Source organism: Onychostruthus taczanowskii, unplaced genomic scaffold, assembly GCF_017590055.1.
Source record: "Onychostruthus taczanowskii isolate IOZ18803 unplaced genomic scaffold, ASM1759005v1 scaffold6, whole genome shotgun sequence".
NCBI lineage: Eukaryota > Metazoa > Chordata > Aves > Passeriformes > Passeridae > Onychostruthus > Onychostruthus taczanowskii.
Genome location: NW_024503679.1, coordinates 6,844,517 through 6,867,620, shown reverse-complemented (window position 1 = coordinate 6,867,620; position 23,104 = coordinate 6,844,517). Strand labels below are relative to the sequence as shown.

Here is a 23,104-nt window from a genome sequence, read left to right as displayed (position 1 = left end):
CGGTCCCGCCGGGCGGGGAGCGGCGCGGTGCCGCTGAGGGGAGGGGAGGCTTTCCCTCAGCCGGGGCGGGCGATGAGAGCGCGGGGGCGGCGCCTGCGGGGCCCGGCCGAGCGCCGCGGGGAGGGGAGGGCGGCTGCTCCGTGCGGGGCGCTGCGGGAGCGTGCGGAGGTGCAGCCGGGCACCGACAGCCTTGGCCCCGGCCCCGGCCCCGCGGTGCCGCTCCCCGTCCGGGCCATGTCCCGTCACGGCCGCGGGCGCGGCCCCTTTAAGAGGAGGTGCCCCCTTTGAGGGCGGCCGGCGGCCTGCGCGAGCGGCGCTCGGTGTGACGTCACTGCGCGGCGCCGTGGGGCCGCTCTGCCGCCATGGCCGACATGGCGGATCTGTTCGGCAGCGACGCGGACTCGGAGCCGGAGCACAAAGGTGTGGGCGGCTTCTCGCGCTCTCTCTCTCTCGTTCGCTCTCTCTCCCTCCCTGTCTCTCTCCCTCCGCCCGGGTGCCCCCGCCGCGGGCTGTGCCGCCCGCCCCGCCTCGCCTCTACCGCGGCCCCGGGCGCGGGCGGCAGGGACGGAGGGAGGGAAGGAGCGGGCGAGCGGCGCGGGAAGGTTGCAGGGAAGGTTGTTCGGCCGCAGCCGAGCTCTGGAAACAGCGGGACACCTGGTTTAGGTCCCTGGCGTTTTAAAAATTCTTGTACGCGTTCTTGTAAATTATTTTTCAAGGCAGGTGTTCTTTTATTTTCCTGTTGGAAGCCGCATTTACCAGCCTCGGCAGTGAGGAGTAGCTCGATTGTCATAAACCTCCCTGGGTAGATGACTTGGATTAGATACAGAGTGACAGTTTTGGATTTGTAGGGTCTTATAAACCGCGTTTATATAGTTACTTGTTTAAGTCCTCACTATTTCAGTTGTTACTTTCGTTTGTGTAACTCTTTATTGCTTCTACAGTTTTAGAATCTTAGACCACAGCTTGTGGTTTGAAACTTTTTGGGCCATGGATCATTTTTCATTGTGCCTTTCTTTGGCTGTGCCTTTATCAGCAGCTATTTTATTTCACTATTCTCGCTCACTTTGCCGACCTTGCTGGCCGCTCTGTGTGGGTTCTCTCTGGGGGCTGGGTTCTGTTTTCGGGGTCCTTGTGAAAGCCGTGCGCATCACCTCACGTGCATCCTCAGAGGAGCATCCTGACTCCTGAAGGGGCGGTGTTTGTTTTGCAGACTCCGACTCTGGCTCTGACTCCGATTCCGAGCAGGAGCACGCTGGCTCTGGGAGCAACGCCTCTGGCAGCGACAGCGACCAGGACGACGACAGGGAGGCCATCAAACCCAGCAACAAGGAGCTGTTCGGAGACGACAGCGAGGACGACGGGGCGTCCCACCGCTCGGGGAGCGACAACCACTCCGAGAGATCCTACAACCGCTCCGAGGGCTCGGGGCACGAGGACAACGAGGACAACGAGCAGTCGGACGGGGAGCAGCACAGCGCCTCCGAGGCCGCGCACGACGAGGACGAGGACGAGCGCGAGCACGGCTCCGAGGAGGGCAGCCATCGCTCCGAGGGAGATGCCTCTGACAAGGCGCACTCCGAGGACGAGAAGTGGGGCAAGGAGGACAAAAGCGATCAGTCGGACGATGAGGAGAGGCAGCAGAACTCTGACGATGAGGAGAGACAGCAGAACTCTGACGATGAGGAGAAGGTGCAGAACTCGGATGAAGATGAAAGGCCACAGGTGTCTGATGATGAGGAAAGACTCCAGAACTCGGATGAAGAGAAAATGCAGAACTCTGATGATGAGGAAAGGCCACAGGCCTCGGATGAGGAGAAGATGCAGAACTCTGACGATGATGAAAGGGCCCAGCGGTCTGAGGAGGAGAAGATTCAGAACTCTGATGATGAGGAAAGGGCCCAGCACTCTGATGAGGAGGAGCAAGAGCACAAATCTGGTAGGAATGAATACAGAAATAATGATTTGCTGCTGGTTTGGGTCTTTGTTGTTTTGGTCATGTTGGCCTGAAAAGATTGAAACTTCAATGTAAGGGCATTGATTTCATAGTTTTTAACTATAGTCATTTTTGCAATTTTTTTGGTGCAGCACTTTGAGAGCTTATTAATAGAGAGGAATTTTTAAATTTGTGGATCAGAATTTTTAATTTGCTGAGAATAATTATGCTCCTTAGAGTCTGCAAGGGGCAGCGATAGCGAGGATGAAGTTCTGCGAATGAAGCGGAAGAAACCAATTGCATCAGATTCAGAAGCAGAGAGTGACACAGAAGGGCAGAAAGGTAAATGCTGGGGAGGTTTCTGGGGTTTTGGGTCCTTTAATCCTCCTTCTGAGCCTGCCATTCATCAGCTACAGGGCTTGATAGAATTGGTAGTGTTTGCTGTATGGTGCCATGGAAATAAGCAAACAGACATCAGGAATTCTGTGTGGGATGCACATGCTGATCCTCTCCACATAGCTCTGTCAAGTTTTCTCTTCTGTAAATACTCTTCCATGCATTTTTACTGAAAGATTTGAAAAATGGTTCCTTTAGTCAGAGCACCCCAGGGAACCTGTACTGTGCTTTGTGGTTTTGGTTTAGCTGCCTGAGGAAGAGGCATTTATTTTCTGAGAAGTAAAACCTCCAAAATGCATAATGAAATTTCTTTACTTCTGTTCAGTTACTTGAATAAGGATTATCTTACACTGTTCTGTTGCCATTTTTCAACTTGATTTCCTTATTTGATAAGTAATCTTGCATTAGGGCTGTGTGTGCATATATATGTGTGGTTTAAAATTGTAATTTTTCTGCTGAAGAGCATGCAGATGTCATGGATCTGTTTGGAGGTGCCGATGACATTTCCTCAGGGAGTGATGGAGAAGACAAGCCACCAACCCCAGGACAGCCCATTGTGAGTGGATTTGACTTTTGAGATAATTAACATACCATTGCACTCTGAAATGCAGAACACCAATTGAATTGGGTAATATTCTAGTGAAAAAAAGAGTAGTGGCATTAGGTAGCATTACAGATTATTTTGTCCCAGCTGAAAGAATTATCAAAATTTGATAAATAACAATATCAGATTTAATCTGCCTTCCCCCATCCCTGCTCCACTTTCTGAACTTTAAAAAAATATAAAGAATAGTTTGATTGCTACCAAATTAAATACAAAGCCATAGCTGTCTTTGGCACCTTATTGCAGCTATTTGAGAAATATTTTCATTTTGATGATAATGTTTCATCTTTTATGGGTGATAATAAATAAAAATACCTTCTTTAATCTTTTAGAAAGTGTCCCCCAGTTTCCAGTGCTCAGCTGAAAACTGTTGGCTCCTTTGCTGTTCTTTATTGTCTTTGGTCTCTTGAGTTTGTACTGTGCTTGAAGTCACTTAAAGTGCCACTTGACAATGCTGAGTTGAATTCCTCTCCATGAAAATGCCTGAATTCTTTTATCCAAATCTTCCTGATCTCTCTGTGCCTATGAATGACTTTTCTTTAAGCAAAATGTAATTATTAGAGCAGCAATAGCCAGATTTTTTCATTTAGGCTCCTGTTCTTTTTTTTTCAATAGGATGAGAATGGGCTGAGTCAAGAACAGCAGGAAGAGGAGCCTATTCCAGAGACCAGAATAGAGGTAGAAATACCAAAAGTAAACACAGACTTGGGTAATGATTTGTATTTTGTGAAGCTGCCCAACTTCCTCAGTGTGGAGCCCAGGTAATTGCACATTAAGTACAAGATTGGTAAAGTCTTTTAGTGTTTCCCTATATTGCTTTTGTTTAGTATGTGTTTACCCTATTTAAATTTGTTGACATTAAGATGCATATTTTTGGTTGTGATTAGTCAATAGTAATGGCTGTTGTTTTCTAATCAGGTAATTTTATTATGAAGGTGGGTTTCAGCTTGATTGAATAACTTATTGTCTGTAAAAACCAGACAAAAATGTGGTTTAATGGAAAGCACATGCAATCAGTTGAATTGTAAGCATAAGTTTAGGCTCTCAGAGATGTGAAAGGCAAATGCACCAACCCTTATGCACTTTCCAGTGATTAAAAACGTCATTTTGAATTTCAGAATAAGGCCATTTTTATTTGTGTATGTTAAATGTACTGTTTATGAAGAGGCTGGTTACTTGTTTTCCTATTCATCTAACCCAAACTGAAAACATTTACTGGAATGACTAAGGAGCAGCAAAATCTATTACTAGAGCTGTTTGTGATGTTAGGTTTGGCCCTAAAGGCCTCCTTCAGCACTTGCAGCACAGTGCTGTTGAGTCTGATTGTTCTGCTGAGCAGCTTTCTTGCCTTGTCCCCAGGGTGCAGCTTGAGCTGGCAGCACAGCCTTGTTGGGCTCACACCTCAGCTCAGTCATTCTCCTGGGCTGGGGCTCCAGGCTGTTTCAGGGAGAACTGTTCCAAATCTGGGTAGTGGCTGCTGCCAGTGGGAGAGCTCCTGGTGATCTCTGGAGGTCAGACAGGACTGAAAACAGAATGGTACCATAGCAGAGTCCATCGCTTTTCCCTTGAGCAGCCTAGGAGCTGTGGGGAAGGAGGTTAGGGAAAGGGTTCCCCCACTCACTCACTTGGTTCTGCAAACATTTTGTGGCACAGTCATCAGATTTTTTGATGGAAGAGAGGAAAAACAATCTCATCTTCCTTTCTCTGTGGTTGGTTTTGAGATTGAAATAAAAACAAAAAATCAACAAAGATTGCGCTCTTAGAAAATTTTCAATTCACCTCATTTATGAGATATTTTTCATTTTATTTTCCCTGTATGATCTCCTGTATTTTTTGTTCCATGCTTAACCCTGACCTCATCATGCTGACATAAGGAAACAGAATTTTCTGAGGCAGACCTGTTTTCTTCAGCTGGCTCATTCAGAGAGTGTGAATGATACACTGTAGCTGATGGTAGAGAGGGCCCTTGGGTCGGGCCCCCAGGCTGGGAATTAGTGCAGTGAATTCCCTGGCTGCAGGAAGGGCTGTTCCACACTGCAGTGCCTGATGTTGTGGGCAGGGAATAATCTAAACTTCTCAAGCACCTGTTAACTTGCATAACTCTGCAATAATCTGCATTAATTTTCTTAGAAGAATAAAGAATGTGTTGTAAAATTCGTTGCAGACCTTTTGATCCCCAGTACTATGAAGATGAATTTGAAGATGAGGAGATGCTTGATGAAGAAGGTAGAACTAGGTTAAAACTCAAGGTATAGTATTAATTTTCCTTTTGTCTTTTACACTCACCTAGGCACTTTCCTTCAAAGTCTGTTTCACATCTTTTGGAATGATGTTTTGAATTTTCAGATTAGGAAAGTGTGGGCACTGACTATTTTAGTAATAATTTTTTTAAAAGCTTGATAGCTGCATTTCACCTATAAAAGCAATACTTTTCACCTTTATTTCTTTGCATTATGCCACAAATTATCAAGCCTAACTGCAATTCTTGACCTATATAGAGTGTATTTTATCACAGTATTCCTTATGAGCTAGAAAAACTGCTTTGTTTTTCCTCCTACAGGTAGAAAACACAATACGATGGCGGATGCGACGAGATGAGGAAGGGAATGAGATCAGAGAGAGTAATGCACGGATAGTTAAATGGTCAGATGGAAGGTTAGTTTGCACCCTTTGTTACTGAAGTAATGCAGTTGTTCTTGCTGTGGCAGGCAAAATTGGAAGGTCAGCAAACTTTGACATCAGTTCTGCACAGTACCAATTATTTGAGTCCCAGTGCTTTGAAAGGTTTATGCTCTGCTTAGTTTAGATTGACATTTAATTATTGGTTAGATATAAAAAGGAAACATGAAGGCTTTCTCCATTTATAAATGAGGCCAAAAAAAATAGACTGCAGTGGTTTTATCAAGTAACTGATGTGGGAATCTCTTTTAAGCATGTCCCTCCACTTGGGCAATGAGGTCTTTGACGTGTACAAGGCGCCGCTGCAAGGAGACCACAATCATTTGTTCATCAGACAAGGGACAGGCCTGCAAGGACAGGCTGTGTTCAAGACCAAGTTAACCTTCAGGTAAACTGCTGTTCTCTATCAAATGTTGATATTGTTTTTGCAATTAAGTGTTGTAACTGGTATGTAAAGATTAGATAGAAGTTTGTAAAGCTTCAGAGCTTTACGGGTTAGTAAGAATGTGCTGTTTTCCAAACTCAGTTTTTCAGTAAGATTTGTCCTACATTAGGTGTCTAAGTTGGGAATGTTAATGTGCTATTTCCTGCATTATGTAGGCTACATATAGGTTTTTTGTGTACATATTTTAATTTGCATTTTTACATGCAAGTCCTCATTTGAGTCCAAAAAAATATTACTATTCCCTGAAATTAATCTTTTGTCTGAGGTACAGTTGCTATCAAGATGGCAACTGCTTCTTGAGATACTGATGTGAACTGTGAGGAGGATGTATGTTTAGGTTGATAAAGGTCAGAGGTTGTATGATTCTAGCATCATTAAGGGTAGAAAAGGCCTTAGAGATATTTGAGTCCAGCTGTTAATGGCTGGACTGGTGATTTTACTGAGAGAAGATTGCTGTCTCCAGTAGCTGTTACAGTGCACATAAATACTGTATTGAAAGGGTTGATGCTTTTACTTTTGTGCAGATGAATCTCTGAATTCTCACGTATGCTGGCCCTACCATTGTCTTTTGAGAATGGATATGTTCCTTAAAGAAGTTTGTAACCCCTAGCAATTTTTTACCAGGCCACACTCTACAGACAGTGCCACTCACAGGAAGATGACTCTGTCTCTGGCAGACAGATGTTCAAAGACCCAGAAAATTCGTATTTTGCCAATGGCAGGCCGTGATCCAGAGTCTCAGCGCACAGAAATGATCAAGGTACTGTGGCATGGAGCTCTCTGATCTGCTGGTTTAATCTTAATTATCACAAGTGTAATAGAGCTGGACATTTTTGAATATTCTATTATTTATGAAAAACAGTAATGTTCTGGAGTTTTAGGCAAGAGTTCCAAGCCACGAGTGTGGCTTGCAGATGACAAAACAAGGAGAATATTTGCAGCCTTTACACTGCTGTGTGAAGAGCTACAGTAGAATACGAGAATGATGATGCTACAGTAGGATAGGAGGTGCTCTTGAGGTTTGGGTTTTCTATCCCTCAGTACATTGCTTGTGTGCTTGGCCAGAAAGAAGAGGAGAGGCTGAGGGCTTCCATCCGCAGGGAGTCGCAGCAGCGGCGGATGCGCGAGAAGCAGCACCAGCGGGGGCTGAGCGCCAGTTACCTGGAGCCCGACCGCTACGACGAGGAGGACGAGGGCGACGATGCAATCAGCCTGGCAGCTATCAAAAACAGATACAAAGGTGGCATCAGAGGTAATCATAAACCTTAACAGCATGTCGTTAAGGCCTGTGTGATTCAGACAGGGTAATTGCACGGGGGAGCCTTGGTGAGATAGGATTTTGCCCGTTCATTCGATACGTGAAGAGACATTAATTGAGTTGGTATAAGTTTATTTTGTTTACTCTGGACTTGGGTTCTGCAAACATTGTGTGGCACTGAATATAAGACATTTTTAATATTCTGTCTTCCACACCAGTTTCAGATAAACATATTTGGCTTTCTGTTTTTTTCTGGAATGTGCAGAGGAACGTGCTAGAATCTACTCTTCTGACAGTGACGAAGGCTCAGATGAAGATAAAACCCAAAGACTACTCAAAGCAAAGAAACTTAATAGTGATGAGGTAAGAGAAGGACTTTGTTCTTAAGCTGCTCATTTTTAATGAGGAACATTTCCTTCACTAAATCTAGTGTTTAAACTTGGGGCTTCTGTGGTTTCATTTACACGATGATGAATGTGTTATTTGACTTGGCATGCTTTCCATGGTAATTAATCACCAATTTCTTATGCACTGTATTAGTTCACAAACCTGAGTGATTCCCAAAGGAGGACACTATTGTTGTTGCTGATTTAAAGATGGAAAAAATTATGCAGAATTATGAAAAATGAATTTACCACAATTATGAAAGGAATAAGAAGACTTAATATTGGAATCCTAGTGCAGTGTTACCTAAGTTACACGGTCCTCTCCTGTTTGTTATGGAAATAGTGGAAGCATTTGCACATACTATTTCTGCTCTTTTTAAATAGAAGAGTTAAAAAAACTGAGTTAAAAAGACTTACTGTCCATTGCTAAACATACATTTTCCATCACCCCAGCATCATCTGAAATGTTGGGCCCTGATCAAATTAACTGTTAGCTACAGCAGTAGTGCTGTTTCCTAATCTAAATGGTGTTTTATTGGTTTGTAATTTATGACTGCTGGGTCTTATTAAATGAGTTTTTGTGAACATTGTATTTGAGGTTTAGTGTAAGTCTGTCACTGCTGATACAGCACTGCAGTGTTACACAAGGAATAAGCTGCTCTCATTTTCATTTCTGTACTGTGTTTCCTGTAAAGTCCCTGGGAGGCCCCACTCCCCAACCCCTTGGGTGTTTTCTGTGTGCTGAATGCAGGTTCTTGGGTTCTGCTCTTACAGTCAGCTGAGTTATTTGCACTAACAGGCACTGTAATGTGAAGTGGAATTAGTAAAAATTAGTTCTGTCTTCTAAAGACATAGATTCCTGGATTTTTATTATACAACAGAAAAATTTAATATATCAGGGAATATAACAGCCATATTGAGCCAAATGTAGACAAATCTCTAATTTTGTGAGCCCTGTGAGCATTTGTTAGTAGAAATTGAATTGTTTATTTTTAAGACTCTTAGTAGATGCGTTAGTTCATGAAACAGCAATGTGAGGACTTGTCAGTTCCATTCTCTCAGAAGAAAAGGTCTAATCAGCAGCACTTCTCTGCTGCTGGAGGAGCAGCAGCCATTTTAAAGAGTGCCTGGAAGGTAATGCTGCTCCGGGCCTTGCAGTGGTGCTGCAGTGTCACAGAAAACCCCGTGGTGCTCGAGTTCCTGTGCTCAGTCCCACAGGGGGAGTGTGGTGTTCAGTGCATAGCCACACACGTGGAGCTCTGGCTTCCTTGTACACTCACTTGCTTTTACCTGCTGTCAGTCAACAGCACAGCACAAACCTTTGTGCTGATAACAATTTGTTACCGTTACTGCAAATGTCAGTCTGTTATTAATAATATACTTTATCACCACACAGCAAGTAGTTTCACTGTTGCTGCAGTTAATGGGGATATTCTGCTGAACAGGAAGATGACTCACTGAACAATAGCCCAGCTAGATTACAAGAGAATGTTTGTTCTGAGGAAGAAGCTATCATTGAGATTCCCACCCTTGTTAATTTCTGTTTTCCCTGCTTAAAATTCCTTCGTAACTGCGATTCTCCCGGTACGTACTGAACACGTTAATATAGAATCAAATGCTTTTGGATAAATAAATATTCCTCGGAGTTCTGAAACACTTAAAGTTCTAGAACTCAATCCTTCCTCCTTAAAATCCAAGCAAGTTGCTTTAAAAAAAAAAAAAAAACCAAACCAAAAAAAAAAACCACACCCCCACTTCCAAAACCAACAAATGGAAAAAGGGATGAGGTTACTTAGGCCTGAGAGTATTTTTAAAGATACACTTCTTTTTTAGCCATAGTTGAGTTACCAGTTGTTCCTCATGTCACTATTGATGAGTTTTGCATGAACAACTCATGATTTAAAATGTTGTTTGGATGGATGATTCAAACTGAACTCGTGGAAATGTACATGGAGCAAAAATCAACCTGTTGACTCCATGACCTAAAAACTGAAGATCAACCCTGTAAAAGTCTTTATGGTATTGCTTGTAAGCAGGTAATTTAACTCAGTGATTTGAGTTCCTTTGACCAGCTTTTTGCAGCCTCATAAACTATAAACTGTTACATATCTTGGACTGCTAACTGGTGTTGATTGTGAGTGCCAGTGATTCCTCCTGATTTTTTTTTCTTTATGCTAGAGAGCAGTTAGTTTAGTTTTGTCTTTCTGATGAGCAAAATGCCTGCCCGCTTCCTGAATCCCATCTTTGCTTGAGTAGCTCTGATTCAGGCCATACAGGTATAAATAGTCAGAAAACTTAACAAAGCTGCAGGGGCTGCTGAAGGGAGTGTGTGTGTATGCTGGAGAACTCACTGCAGATTCCAGGAGGTGTCCATGCTCATGAGGCCTCTGAGAGTGCCCCTCACATGCTGTAAATGCAGATATTGCAGAGACTCTGTGCATGCCATGCTCAGGCAGAGCAGGTGTGGATGCAGGGCCAGCAAGGGGATGGAGCTGCAGCTTCCTGGACCCTCCTGCTCTGGGGTGTGACACTGGGAGCAGCCACTCTGTGCTGAGGGTGAGGACTGGCACAGAACAGCCCTGCTTCACAGTAGCACAGAATGGAGAAACTGGAAGTAGTAATTTTGCTTTTCTTACAAGAAAGACTTTGAGGTCTTTTTGTTGTTGTTCTGTGTTTTTTCTACTTTAGCTGAAAACAGGGTGGTTTATTTTTGTCCTTTTTTTGCCTTTAGGAAGGTGAACCTTCTGGAAAGAGAAAAGCAGATGATGATGACAAAGCAAGTAAGAAGCCTAAGAAATACGTGATCAGTGATGAAGAGGAAGAAGATGATGATTAATATTAAGGAAGCGCAGCAGTTGATTTTTTTTGTTGTTGTTTTTTTCTATATATATGTTTATATATATTGTACAGTTCTGTTAGAGCACAGATGTAAGTAACCATAAGGGGCTTATTTTGATAAAGGAAAATTCCTAAGTCTGCGTTTCTGGTGTGAATAAAGTTTTTTCGACTTCCTTTGACTCTTAAGAGTTTTGTCTCATTGCTGCAAATGTTGCACCAGGGATCATCACAGTGCTGATTTTAATCTTGCACAGTGCATTTCAGTTTTGAGAACTGTAGTAGCTGTTTACCAAGTGAATTTGTCATTAACTTAGTGAGTTCATTAGAAGAAGCCGTGCTAACCTCTGTGGAATGCTTAAGTGAGAAGTTTGCCCGACAAGGGTGTGATGATAGAGCTTGCTAAGAACATACAGTGGTACAATGCAACTCTGTTTCTTCCCTAGATATTTCTTATTTCCTGTTTACTGGACAGTACATTACTATGCTGGTATAATTTGCTGACTAGAAATATTTCTTGCCATGTTTGAGTAAATCATTTTAACTGCATGAACTTCGCAGTTAACTGATCACATAAGACATTTCTTTCTCATGCATTGAAGTCCAAAATGAATATCTGCATCTTGCCAGAGCAGTAATAATAATAATAACAACAATAATAATAGTCGTGTGTTAGTGATGTAAATGTCAGAGTAAAAGCACTTATTTCAACAAAACTGACATTTCTGCCAGTAGAGCTGAAAGTCTCCTTTAAAAGGTGAAATTGATCACGGTGCAAAAAATGCAACATGACAGTTGTGTCTCACAATCTCATGTAATTCTAATGATGCCATTTCCTCTTGTTTCTGGTAGGTTTTATGAATGGTTTTGTTTAGCTGGGACATCACTGGAGGAGAATGTTCTAGACAGAACCATTGCTGTGCTTACACTTTTTTAAACCACCTCATTTGACAATACAATAGCAGCTGTAAAACAGTAGATGAAATAGCTGAACTTTTCCACTCTTTCAGAGATGAAATACCATGTGCAGTTTTTCTCACTGATGAGAGAGCATGCATATGTTTTCTGTGCTGTTCTTTTGGCTGACTTCTCACACGGTCCTGCAGAGCCTGAATGGGACTTGAAGCTGAGAAAGCAGAAGCAGCTGAGCTCCCCCACAAACAAAATCACTGTGCGATGCTGTGCAAAGTTTATGATGTGGATTTGTGTTACATAAGCTGAAATAAAGTAGCTGGTAGTTATTGAAGAGGGACTGTCCCCATCTCTCTCCTGCCAAACTGAATTTAGCTTTTTTTCTAAAACAGAAGGGAGAAAGTGCTTCATAATGAGCATTTTGTTTGTGACATTCCCTGGCTCCTTGAGTTAGAGCTTTCAGCCTGGACATCTTGCTTTTGCCACCTTTAACTGGGATAGTTGTTTGCCACAATGCTCTGCCTCCACTTCTCCTGTCTGGAAGGCACAGGAGCCTTCTGGCTGCAGAGCACACAGCTCTGCATGTGTTGATATTTTCTGCTGAGCAGCTGACTGCAGTGGAGACTGCGAGTAAGAAAAAGTGAAAATTTTCAGCTTGGAAGTCTGATCGCCTGAGAAACTTTTTTTTGATACTTAAATACTTATCTAAGAATATCTGTGCCTCTTTAATGTGCAGATAAAGTAAGTCCCCCAGCTGCTGGAATTTTGACCCTGTAATCCTCTTAGTTTAGACCTCTGCTGGGAGGCTGGTTCCTTACATGAGGTTACCTGCTCTCCACTGGTAACCTTCTCAGGAAGAAGCCAGCTGTTTAGGAAGGGACTCATTCTATATCAATGTAACATGCTGTACTTTCACAAAAAAACCTCCCAGATACCTCTAAAACAACAAATTTGGTATATGGAAACACAGCATCATTTCACTGGTAATGTGTTTACTTTTATAACAGTTTAATAAATGTTGGCTATTTTTATTTTTATTACACTCCTCAGAGTGAAAATGCTTTAATCACTTTTGTAAGTTTGATGCCGACTAAGCCTTTACTAAGTAAGTGGTCCGCTTTAGCTTCCAAAAATGAGGCTTTTTGTGGATTACAAAGATGAAAAGAAGTAATTTTTTACACTGTCGTCTTTTGTAAATTGCTCCTTTAAAGTCTTATTTAAATATGTGGACTTTTATAAAGTGTTTTCTCAGCTTAAATTGGTTTAACAATCATCTTGTAATTAAAGTCACTTGAATGAACTTAGCCTTATCGCCAGTATTTTTTCAGTTGTGGGTCCAATGTATGGTTTTATTTAACTCGAAGACAGCTTTTGCTCTCCCTTTTCCCAGCCTCCCAGTCTGTCTGTTGATGGAATGAGGGTTCATAAAGCCTGTTTTAGTGCCTGGTCAGTACTTGTGGTGGGTTGGTAGAAGATTCAGGTGTGTTGCACAGTGTCAGGAGACTCAGCCCTGACCTCTCACTGCCTGAGTGGGCACTGCTGTGAACGCAAAATACTCCTGCTCAGGTAGGAGGGGGGCAGATTCCCTGAGGAAATAAGTTTTCTCCTTCCTAAGTAGGATGTGCAAATGAAGCTATCTTGGGAAGAAAGACAAGTATCTGCAGTGGAAAGTACAGGGATTTATTGCTACTTGTTCTCTAAAGTTATCAGGACAAAATGGTCTTTATTTCAGCACTCAGTGCAGCGTGCAGTTACAGGCTGTGCCTGGTCTGTTCATGGTCATTTCAGGTCTGGATTGAACCTTTCCAGAAATTTGCCAAACAAGCCAGGAAGCAGCAACACAGCTGCCACAGGGCAGGTTTGAATAGGGGCTGTCAGAGCCCAGGGAGGGTCACAGGGAGCAGCCCTGGCACTGGGATGTCCTGGGAGTTTGTGTAGCCTTCCGGCCAGGGAAGAGCACAGCACCCTGAAGGCATTGCTACCCACTCACCCAAAGTATTCCATTATGGAATTACATCTTCAAATAAACCCAAGGGCACTTCCTTCTCTTGCAGTCATGGATAGTGGGAATATACAAGGAATATATTGACTTTTATCTTGACAGCCAGCTAATTTGATCTGGCTGCCCTTACTGTAGAAATGCTGGGTAGGATGTTGCTGTGAATAAAAGTGTTTGCTGGGTATTAAAATAGCCACATCTAATTTTAAATATCCTTAATTCCAGTGAGATGAAAAAAATATGGGGCAGGGGAATGAATATTCAAAGATACCAGGTGTTGTCCTGTAGTGACTGAATGAGCTCCAGAGTTTTCTGCAGCTCTAACTGCCCCTGTTCTTATCACAGAGGTAACATCTGTGCATCTATTTAGGTTATTTATGATGCTTGTCTGGTTGATAATTAGATTTGTGTCTGCTGTGACTGGTTAGGTAATGTGTTCCCAGGATCTCCACTTGCAAATGGCTGGTTTTTGTTTTAGAATAAGAGTGTTGTAGAGAGCTCCTTCAGAAGGGCTCTTTCCTGCTCACATCAGGGGCTTGGTGCTGCAGTCAGCTCAGTCCTCTGCACTGTGTTTTCCCCTCATCCAAGGGCTGCAGTTTCTTTTGGAAGCAGTGGGTTTGCAGTTGTCTTGGCTGAAGGCTTTTCTGTTGTGAGCTGAGTGAGTGTTACTGCTGTTTGCACAGTAGTGCCAGGGCACAAGGAATTAAGGGCAAAGATGTGGCAGTTTCACACCTGAGCCCTGTTAAGACCCTTGTTGACAGTGAGCTCTGGGAAGCTCTTCAGAGCAGGGACTTGTGGCTGCAGGTAGGCTTGGGCACAGGGAATCCTGGGGGACCTCGAGGCAGGGGGAGGCTGCAGAGTGCTCCCCTCCATGGCTCTGCTGCCTGTGGGCCACTTGCAGCTGGGCATCACTTCAGATTCATCCTCAATTAATTGTAGATTATACCAGCTTGGACTGTATCTTTGTAAAAAACTGCTGCTTTGATAGTGTCCTGAAGCTCCTTCTCCCAAAGAAAACCTTGTTTAGAAAAGTCAGTCACTAGAGAATGTTGATTCTTTCTGTGCTTATGAGATGCTCTGAGCTGTTGGTGTGTTTCCTTTCCTCACAGCAGAACCCTCCTGTATGAGTGAGCTTCACTTCAGATTCATCCTCAATTAATTGTAGATTATACCAGCTTGGACTGTATCTTTGTAAAAAACTGCTGCTTTGATAGTGTCCTGAAGCTCCTTCTCCCAAAGAAAACCTTGTTTAGAAAAGTCAGTCACTAGAGAATGTTGATTCTTTCTGTGCTAAGGAGATGCTCTGAGCTGTTGGTGTGTTCCCTTTCCTCACAGCAGAACCTTCCTGTATGAGTGAGCCAAAATTCATGAGGGGTAGATAAGGAGGGATTGGTCTTTTATGAATACCATTCCCAGTTTTTTTTTTCACATATTCCCAGGTTTTTTTCACATATATAATATATATTAAAATACATATATCCACATATATATGGCTATATATTTATATATACTATATATATTTATATATATGGAATGTGTATTTTCCATGTCTCATGTCTCTTATGGCCAAAACTTCCTTTAAGTCTACAGATGAAAATACTAACTGGACATGATTGCAAAGTGACCACATTTAAACTGAGAACATTTCACTAATCTGTGGATATGTTACCCTTTTGCAAATCCTGTTTGATCTCTCAGAAATAAATAGGATTATTCTGGCTCTCAGACTTTCTCAAACACTAAACTTCAGTAGCTGCTGGCATGCAGCAGGCAGCACCACGTATGTGGCTGTCTGTCGAAGATTTAGTCCTGCCACAGCACAACATTGCTAGATACTGGGGAAAATAAATCTCTGAATGCTGCACTGCCAGTTTGAAGACTTCAGTCACTTTGTAATTTGGCACTTTGGTGGACATCAGGGCTGCTGTTTTCCTCAGTTATTTACTGCCTCTGCTCCTGTTTTATTTCTTGGGACAACTTTCCCTTCAGTTAGCCAGCAAAATTTTTTTAGTAAGCTGGATTATCTGAGATTTTTGAAGCAGTTTAAATGTCCTTAATACAAGTGCAATGACATTTATTAGGGACATGCTGGATTTACATGATGGGAATTGCATAAATGTGCAAAGCATTGTGATTGCAGTGTGTTCTTACAAATACTTACGCCTCTGCATAAGTCCCACACTGTGTGGAGCAGCATTTTTAAGTCTGATTTTTGGCTCTGAAGTTACTCACCAGAGATCCAGACTTGCTGAAAGGCTGGGAAGAGGCTTCTGTTGGAAAAGCAGATGAGCTCATGCTGTCAAGAACTGAGGCTGTGGGTTGGAAAAGGTTGAGTGCTGACCTGGATTTTGGGACAGTTCATAGTTTGGATATAGCACTGGGTATGACAGTAGCTCACATCTGACACTCACTTTCCTGTACAAAATACAATTCCCAGGCAAGCTGGAAGGAAGCTTGTTTAGGAAAATAAATTATTTTGAGTGTCATGGACTCCTTTCGAGCCTCTCTTTACCTTCTTGCCTTCCTTTCACAATTTATTAAATCTCTTCAGACTTTCCTGGGCCAAACAGGTTTCTGTTGTTACACAACATCATCCAAGGTGTGCTGGCAGATCAGCTCTATTGCTAGGGATCTAGAAATGAGATATCCAGCTTTTTGACACAGTTAAAATGTCACATCTGAGCTGTGTAAGAGGATCTCTGGCAGTGGTTTAGGACTGGTGTATTGCATGCTCTGGGGCTGAACTCTGAGCAAAAGTTTTTTGGTTTTTTTTCTCCCCAGCAGACTGTGACTGTAAAATTTTAGAAGAGTATATAGCCTTTCCAAAGTTACTACAGATTTTAGGTAGATTGGCTTTTTGAAGAACTTTTAATGTACTTGCCGGGATCCTTGTGGCAGGGAGGAATGATGAATCTGACTCCATGCTCTCAGAAGGTTAATTTATTATTTTATGATACTATATTATATTAAAGAATACTATACTATATTATACTAAAGAATACAGAAAGGATACTTGCAGAATGCTAAAGAGATAATAATGAAAACTCGTGACTCTCTTGTGACACAGCCTGGCCCTGAGTGGCCAAAGAGTGAAAACAACTCACAGCAGAACCCAATGAAACAATCACCTGTGGGTAAACAATCCCAAAACACATTCCAAAGCAGCAAAACACAGGAGAAGCAAACGAGATAAGAATTGTTTTCCTTTTTCTGAGGTTTCTCAGCTTCCCACGAGAAAAATCCTGAGCGAAGGGATTTTTCCAGAGAGTGTGAATGCCACAGACTTTGATCTTGAAGAAGTCCATCTTTTAGGTTTTTCTTACACCGCGTTGTTTCCAAAACCTGAAAAGCTTTAAGAGAAAAGGAAATCTGACATTAAAAAGAGGGGGAAAGTCTTGTTGCTTTGGGAGCAGGGAAGGGCAGAGCTGCTGGGGGTGTTTGCTCTCACAGAGGGGCTCCATTGGGCGCAGCTGGGTCTGTCTCAAGGCGCAGCTGCCTCTGCAGGGCCCCCTGCCCTGGGCAGAGTTGGGGTGCAGGGGGGCAGCCCCTGCTTTGGAGGTGTCAGACCCTGCCCTCGCACCTGGGGCGTGCTGCAGCCGAGGCTCAGAGAGGCAGGATGCTATTGGGAAGTGTGGCAATTAGTGAAGAGTGGGCTCACAAATAAAAAACCCAGGCAGGCCCCAGCTTTCCATAAACACCCTAATTACCCAGAAGTACACAAGCTGTCTGCCAGAAGGATGTGTTTTTCAAGTCATTATTCCAGATGGTTCTTTCCAAGCCATATAAATATATGTGTTTTAAAACTGGCAACAAAGAAAGCTATAAAATAAACTGGAAAATTGCATTATATATTAAAATAAAAAAAAATAAAAATAATTAAAAAAAAAAAAAAGAATACATACTAATGCAATTTAAGCTGAAAAAAAAAATCTGCATTCAGCAACGAAGGTGCAAGGTCTCTGCCTGTCCCACAGCCCTGAGCTCGGGGAGGGAGTAGAGCAGCCCCAGGCAGCTCCTGCTGGAGCCCAGCTGGCTCAGGAGCTGCTGGGCCCGTGCAGCTCCAACACGTGCCTGCCCTCCCATCGCTCGGGGTTCATCCTTCCACCCGGGCTGTGTGCCCGCCTGTGCTGCTGCTCCTGCGAGGCAGGGCTGCACTTCTGCTCTCAAGTGTTTGCCTGTGCCTGAGTTATGGTGTGTTCAGCGTTTCTCAGGCTAGGTGTAATTTTATTCTGCTCCGAGATGGTTTATGGGAAGAGCTGTGCACAGTGCTGGGGTTTGGCCGGTGTGTGAAAGCTCTCTGAGGCTCAGGTGCTGGCTTTGGGGCCATGGTGTGGCATGGCAGCTTTCCTTACAAACCCTTTAAAGGTTTAGAAAGCAGGGAAGTGTTTGCTGAGATGTAGAGAGTAGCAAACCTCTGAAGCCAGAAGTCTGCAGTACAGAGCACTGAGTGCCTTGCTTGGCACGAAACACCAGTGGGTTTAAGTTCATAGAAAAATAGGTTTGCACGTGGACCTCTGTCCTCTGAGACAGGATAAACTTGATGTAATCTTTTCTGACAGATTTTAACCTGTGATTTCACAGTGCTGATTGTGCTGCTTAGCTGTCTCCAGTTTCCCAGAGGTTTTCTGAGCCCCAGCTCACCTTTTGCTATGGCTTCAGTCTGTGCATTTTCTACGTTTCATAAACAAGGCAGGGCTGCAATTTACATGGCTGCTTTTTGAGCATTTCCTAAATGTGGTGGCGTCTCTGTCATTCAGTTGTGGACCACCAGGTGCTTGTCAGCTCCCATTTGCTCACACCCCTGGATTATTCCAGCTTCTGGGGGAAAAACAAAAAAAGGTGCCTTTAGGCCTTACAGCTGGAAGTTCTGTTGTCTGTCTGTATGTGGGGAGTCTGTTTTGTGAAGATGAAGAAAGGCTGCACATTGCATGAGGTCATTTGGAGGTGGGAGATGAAATATCCTTGTGCTTTAGTGTGACCTTGATAATGCATTGGCAGAGCTTTGATGTGAAAAGCTGAGATTGCTGCTTTGGGCCAGCTGCAACTAGTTCATGTTGTTCATCAGTTTTAGGGTTTCAGAAGGGAGCAGGATGGATTAGGAGAGAGCAGCACAGAAAACTCTTGTCATTGGGCAGCTTTTTGGTTCTTGTGACTGGTTTCCATAGCAGGAAAATAGGCAGCTTTGGTTAAACCTGTTACGTGTGCCTTTGCTGTGCTCCGGAGTGATTCCTGCTCTTCACAGCGGCGTCAAAGCTCCTGTTGCCAGCGAGAGAGTGGGTGCTGTGCCAGGGTGTTTGAGCAGAGAGGAGCTGCTCCAGCAGCTGAAGGGCAGCTGGCAGCTCTGCTGCCTCGTCATGTGTGCTGGCAGGAGCTTCTGGGCTGATTCACCAGCCCAAAATAACCTGCTGGGCCAGGCTGCTCTGGTGAGCCCCAGCGTGACCAGGGGACACAAGGAGGCTCCCTGCTGAGTGCTGTGCCCTGTTCATTCCAAACACCGAGGGGATTCACGCTCTGAGCACACGCTGGGATTCCTCTTCTCCGCCCTTGGGGAGCAGGCAGTGGCTGTTTTCTTGCCAAACCCTCCGAGGTGATCCCACAGGTGCTTCCATGGATTTGGGTACAAGCACGGGGCCTGTGTGCTCCTTCACTTCCAAGAGAAGTTTCCAAGGCCAGCGCTGATCAGGTTGTTACCTGTCCAAAGGCAGCACTTCATGGCTGGTTTTCTTTCTTTTTCTGAAAATCTGCCCGCCCTGTACAGCCACAAGTGTGGCCCCCAGCTGCCATTTATAGAGAAAGGCGGTGGCAGGAAAGGATTTCAGATTTTGCAGGAGTGAGGGGTGTCCCTGGAGAATGTTTGTAGTAAAACCAGGTCATTTTGCCCTCTGCAAATCCCAAGCACTGTTTCCTGGAGGGGTGGCTCATGGAAATTCCACCCTGTGCGGATGTGGGCAGCGCTCGTGCCACAGCACAGCAGCTTTTTGAGTGGCCTTTGGGAGGTACCAGGGCGGCTGTGCAGAGTGGCCTCTCCCCAGGGCCCGTTCTGTGCTTCCCCACCGCATTTCCCCCAGGGCTTTGGCTCCTCTCACTCCTCTGCAGGACTCGGGATGGGTAGCTTCATTCTGCTTTGTGCTTCCCCACTGCATTTCCCCCAGGGCTTTGGCTCCTCTCACTCCTCTGCAGGACTTGCTGGTGGTAAATTCTGAAACGCGGTGTGTATTTAGCAATGGTTTTATTATCTTTAAAAAACAATGTTGTCACGTTTGTTTCCATTTTCAGGAGCCAGTGAAGCCCTCGTTTCCCCCCAGGCTGCCGGGGTGCAGAGCTGTTCTCCTGCGGCTGCTTTGACAATGGACAGGTTTGGCCAATCGCCACCTTTCGCAAAATGGCCTGCAGTGCCTTTTCCTTCTGTTGCTCGTGTGCCAGGCGGCTCTGTTCTGCCCCGGTTTGATTTACAGCTGCACACTGTGGTGCTGGTGCCGAGGGAGCCGTGCAGGGTGTGCTCAGGCACTGCTGGGTTTCCATGGCCGCGCCGCTCAGCCGAGCCAGCGCTCCTTCCCTACCTGCCCTCCTAACCTGTCACAGCTCTGCCTCTGCCCTGATGGGGGCTGTTCACTCAGCAGAAGCTATGGCAGCCAATAGAGCTGGTCAAATGCTCCAGAAATAGTTTATCACCTGAATTATTCAGCGGCTGTTGGGGTTTCTTATCACATAATGTGTTTGACCACTTGGAGGTTGGTGTGCTTCAGTGCACACGATTGCTGAGGGGGCTTTTCTGCTTCGCTCATGCTGCAGCTACAAAGGTTTCCTGTGCTCTTTGTGGGTGATACATGAGGGGAAGTGGGAGTCTGGAAGGCCTGGTAAAGGCTTGAAGTCTTCTTCAAACAATTCCCAGTTGGAGCGAGGCCGGACAGAGCCTCTGAGAGCTGCTAGCTCTGTGTGCTTAAAGATGTTAGCCTTCATTTTTGCCCCACAGTTCAACACTTCCACAGTTATTCCAGTAAAAGGGATAATTGAACATGCCCTGGGTCGTGACCTGGGGTAACCCAAGTGCCCGTGCCCAAAGTTGGGTGTGCAGGAGCTGATGGGGTGGCAGTGGCATCAGTCACATAATGCTTGGGTTCACTGCAGAAGTACAAACCTTCTAGGATACAGGTAAGTGGTTTAGGTGTCAAGTACTGAGGGCACTGTGTAAAACTGCACCTAAGAAAGATCCTTTGTTATCTTCCATCAGTGGTTGTCCCTGTCACCTGCTTGATTTGACTGGGTCTCACCCCAGGAGCAGACTTTTCCCATCCACAGGGCTAGAGTCTACTTATTGTGGATATGCAACATCAAAACATCTGTGTTGATGTTGACAGGTTGGGAGTGGCAGGGACACCCCCAAGACTTTGGATATTTTATTTTTATTTTATTTTATTTTATTTTATTTTATTTTATTTTACTTTACTTTATTTTTTTAATTGCATTTAAAATAGTTGGCTGATCCCTCCTGTACTAGTGGGCTGCTGGCAGTGCATTTACAGTATGAACATCAGTGGTGAGAACCCCATTTTCCCTGTCAGAACTGAGAGAAGATCAGGCCTGCAGGCCTGTCAGGGGCTGTAACTTGCCTGTGCATGGTCAATTTGCATTGCAGATGTTTCCTCAGGAGCCAGGGGATGAAGGCAGGCTGTTCTCCCCAGGCATCCCACACCCATCCTTGTCTGTTGGGCACTATCTTGTCCCTCAAGCAGCCTCTCCAGCAGCCTTTGCAGTATTTTACCCCAGGGCTTGCTGGGGTGAGTGGCCAAAGCAGCCAATTAACCCCTGCTCTGCCAACCCAATGCCCTTCCCTCGGTGTTGAGATGCCTCACAGTGTCTGGTGGTTGTTTGCTGTGGTATTTTAGAGAAATCCACTCTTGCATCCCATTTGAAACAGCCCTAAGGATGTGTTTGCCCCCTTAGGTCCAGGAAGGCTGTGGCAAGCAGCCTGTGAAGCTGTGATGTGCTCCTGGCTGTGCTGCAGGACACTGTCAGTGTTTGGAGATCAGGGGCACCACCAGCAGCATCACCTCCCGCTATGCTGCTCATTTCCATGGCCCCTGTTTCACATGGAAGAGCAGGGAGGGGAGAGGAGCCTCCCCTTGAAGGCGTCTGGGATGTGCTGAGCTCTGAAGGCTCTGTGCCCTGCCTGGTGGAGTGTGAAGCAGCCCCTGCTGCTCAGCCTGCTCAGTGCTGCTGCTGCTGCTCCATGGAGCCTGTGCCAGTGGGACAGGCTGTGCTGCCAGTGGGACAGGGCTTGGTGTGGCTCTAGTTTCATGGTGTGGGTGTTTTGGTGACAATACCCTCCGTCCGCCCTCGGCTTCTCGTCCTGGGCTCTGGAACTGAGTGAACGTCCCTTTGTGGTGACACAACTGCAGGTTGGGGTTCTGCAGGTCTGTGTTTAAAGGAAACACAAAGCTGATTTTATGTTACTTGCTTTTAACACTACTAATTTTAAGGTACAGATCTGTTCCTGAGTTAGTGAAGCCCCACAAAAATTCGCTGAGAGGTGGGGACGTGCCAGCCACTTCTGCTGCCCAGGTGAGGTTAACCACACCTTGCTGCAGAACCAGGCAGGACTTCACCACCCTGGAGAATGACCATCCCTAGGGGAGGTGGAACTCCCAGTGAGAGTTTCTGTGGCATTTTGTGCGGCTCATACCACCCTGAGCACTGAAAATTCAGCAAATGGTCTGGAGAAGGAAGGATTTAAAGTCACAAGGCAAGAGCCAGATGTCTCCTGGCGTCACCTCGGTGCCTGCAGTCACCACCGCTCATGTGCCTCCTGGCTCTGGAGGAGTGGGAGTCACCAGCTCCTCATCACTGGCCTGCGTAGGGAGAGCAAGTGGGAGCTGCAGCCTGCGGGAGTATTTCGTGTACCAAAACGTGACTCAAGGTGCAGCTCAGTGCCGTGTTTTCTTTAGCAACAAAACCTTCTGACAAAACAAGCCAAAGCCACTTGACAAAACTGTTCCTGTTCCAACAGCCTGGGTTTTAACTCTTGTCACTAGTGGGGCCACAGTGTAAGTGGGAGTACTCAAACAGTCAGAGTTAAGTTTAAAAAAATAATAATCTTTTTAAACAGAGGAAAGTTTGTTCCTGAACTAAGCTCATTCATTCCGGAGCCGCATGGTCCCTCAGCATCTGATAACATTGAAAAGCAGTAGAGAGAGCACCGGCCTTGCAAGTGTGTGTCTGAGGAATCTGCCTCCACCCTGAAACCAGGGGGAGGAGAGGAGGAAATGTATTTTTGGCACATGTTACTTTGTCTGTTTACATTTTCTGCTGTGATGAATTGCCTGTAATGGCCAAATATGAGTGATTCAGTTAATTTGGGGCTTTTTTCCTCATCTAGCCTCATGGCAGCTTTGCAGCACTGCACAGGGATGGAGATCTGAGGCTGTTTAAAATTGCTCACTTTTCCAGTTTATCACACTCCTCCTCGATCCTTCCTCCCGGCAGTGAAGCAGTGTGTAAATGTGTCTCATTGTGTGCTGAGCCTTTGAATTCATTGTTAGGGTAAATTTGCTGTTAGCAGCTGAGGAGACCGTGCTGGAGCGCCTCAGCATCCTCAGGGCAGTGGTACTGATGGAGCAGGGAAACTGCAGCTGGGAAAACCATCCAGAAGGAGCGGTG

At 45.0% G+C, this 23,104-nt stretch overlaps 1 protein-coding gene across 2 annotated transcripts; it reads left to right on the top strand.

The window, feature by feature from the left end:
• The first annotated feature begins 97 nt into the window (after positions 1-97).
• LEO1 (LEO1 homolog, Paf1/RNA polymerase II complex component) lies at positions 98-10,718 on the top strand. 2 transcript variants are annotated; one of them, XR_005953691.1, is made up of 13 exons: positions 98-420; positions 1,211-1,936; positions 2,171-2,275; positions 2,791-2,885; positions 3,549-3,694; positions 5,098-5,182; positions 5,494-5,588; positions 5,866-6,000; positions 6,682-6,817; positions 7,123-7,309; positions 7,581-7,678; positions 9,098-9,285; positions 10,433-10,550. XR_005953691.1 is itself a non-coding variant. In XM_041418325.1 (12 exons), the coding sequence occupies exons 1-12, from the start codon at positions 363-365 to the stop codon at positions 10,535-10,537; spliced, it is 1,971 nt and encodes a 656-aa protein (XP_041274259.1). In that variant the 5' UTR covers positions 99-362; the 3' UTR covers positions 10,538-10,718. The 2 variants fall into 2 exon arrangements, 1 of the variants encoding a protein (XP_041274259.1); XM_041418325.1 differs by lacking the exon at positions 9,098-9,285 and having other exon boundaries at positions 99-420; positions 10,433-10,718.
• Positions 10,719-23,104: the final 12,386 nt, after the last annotated feature.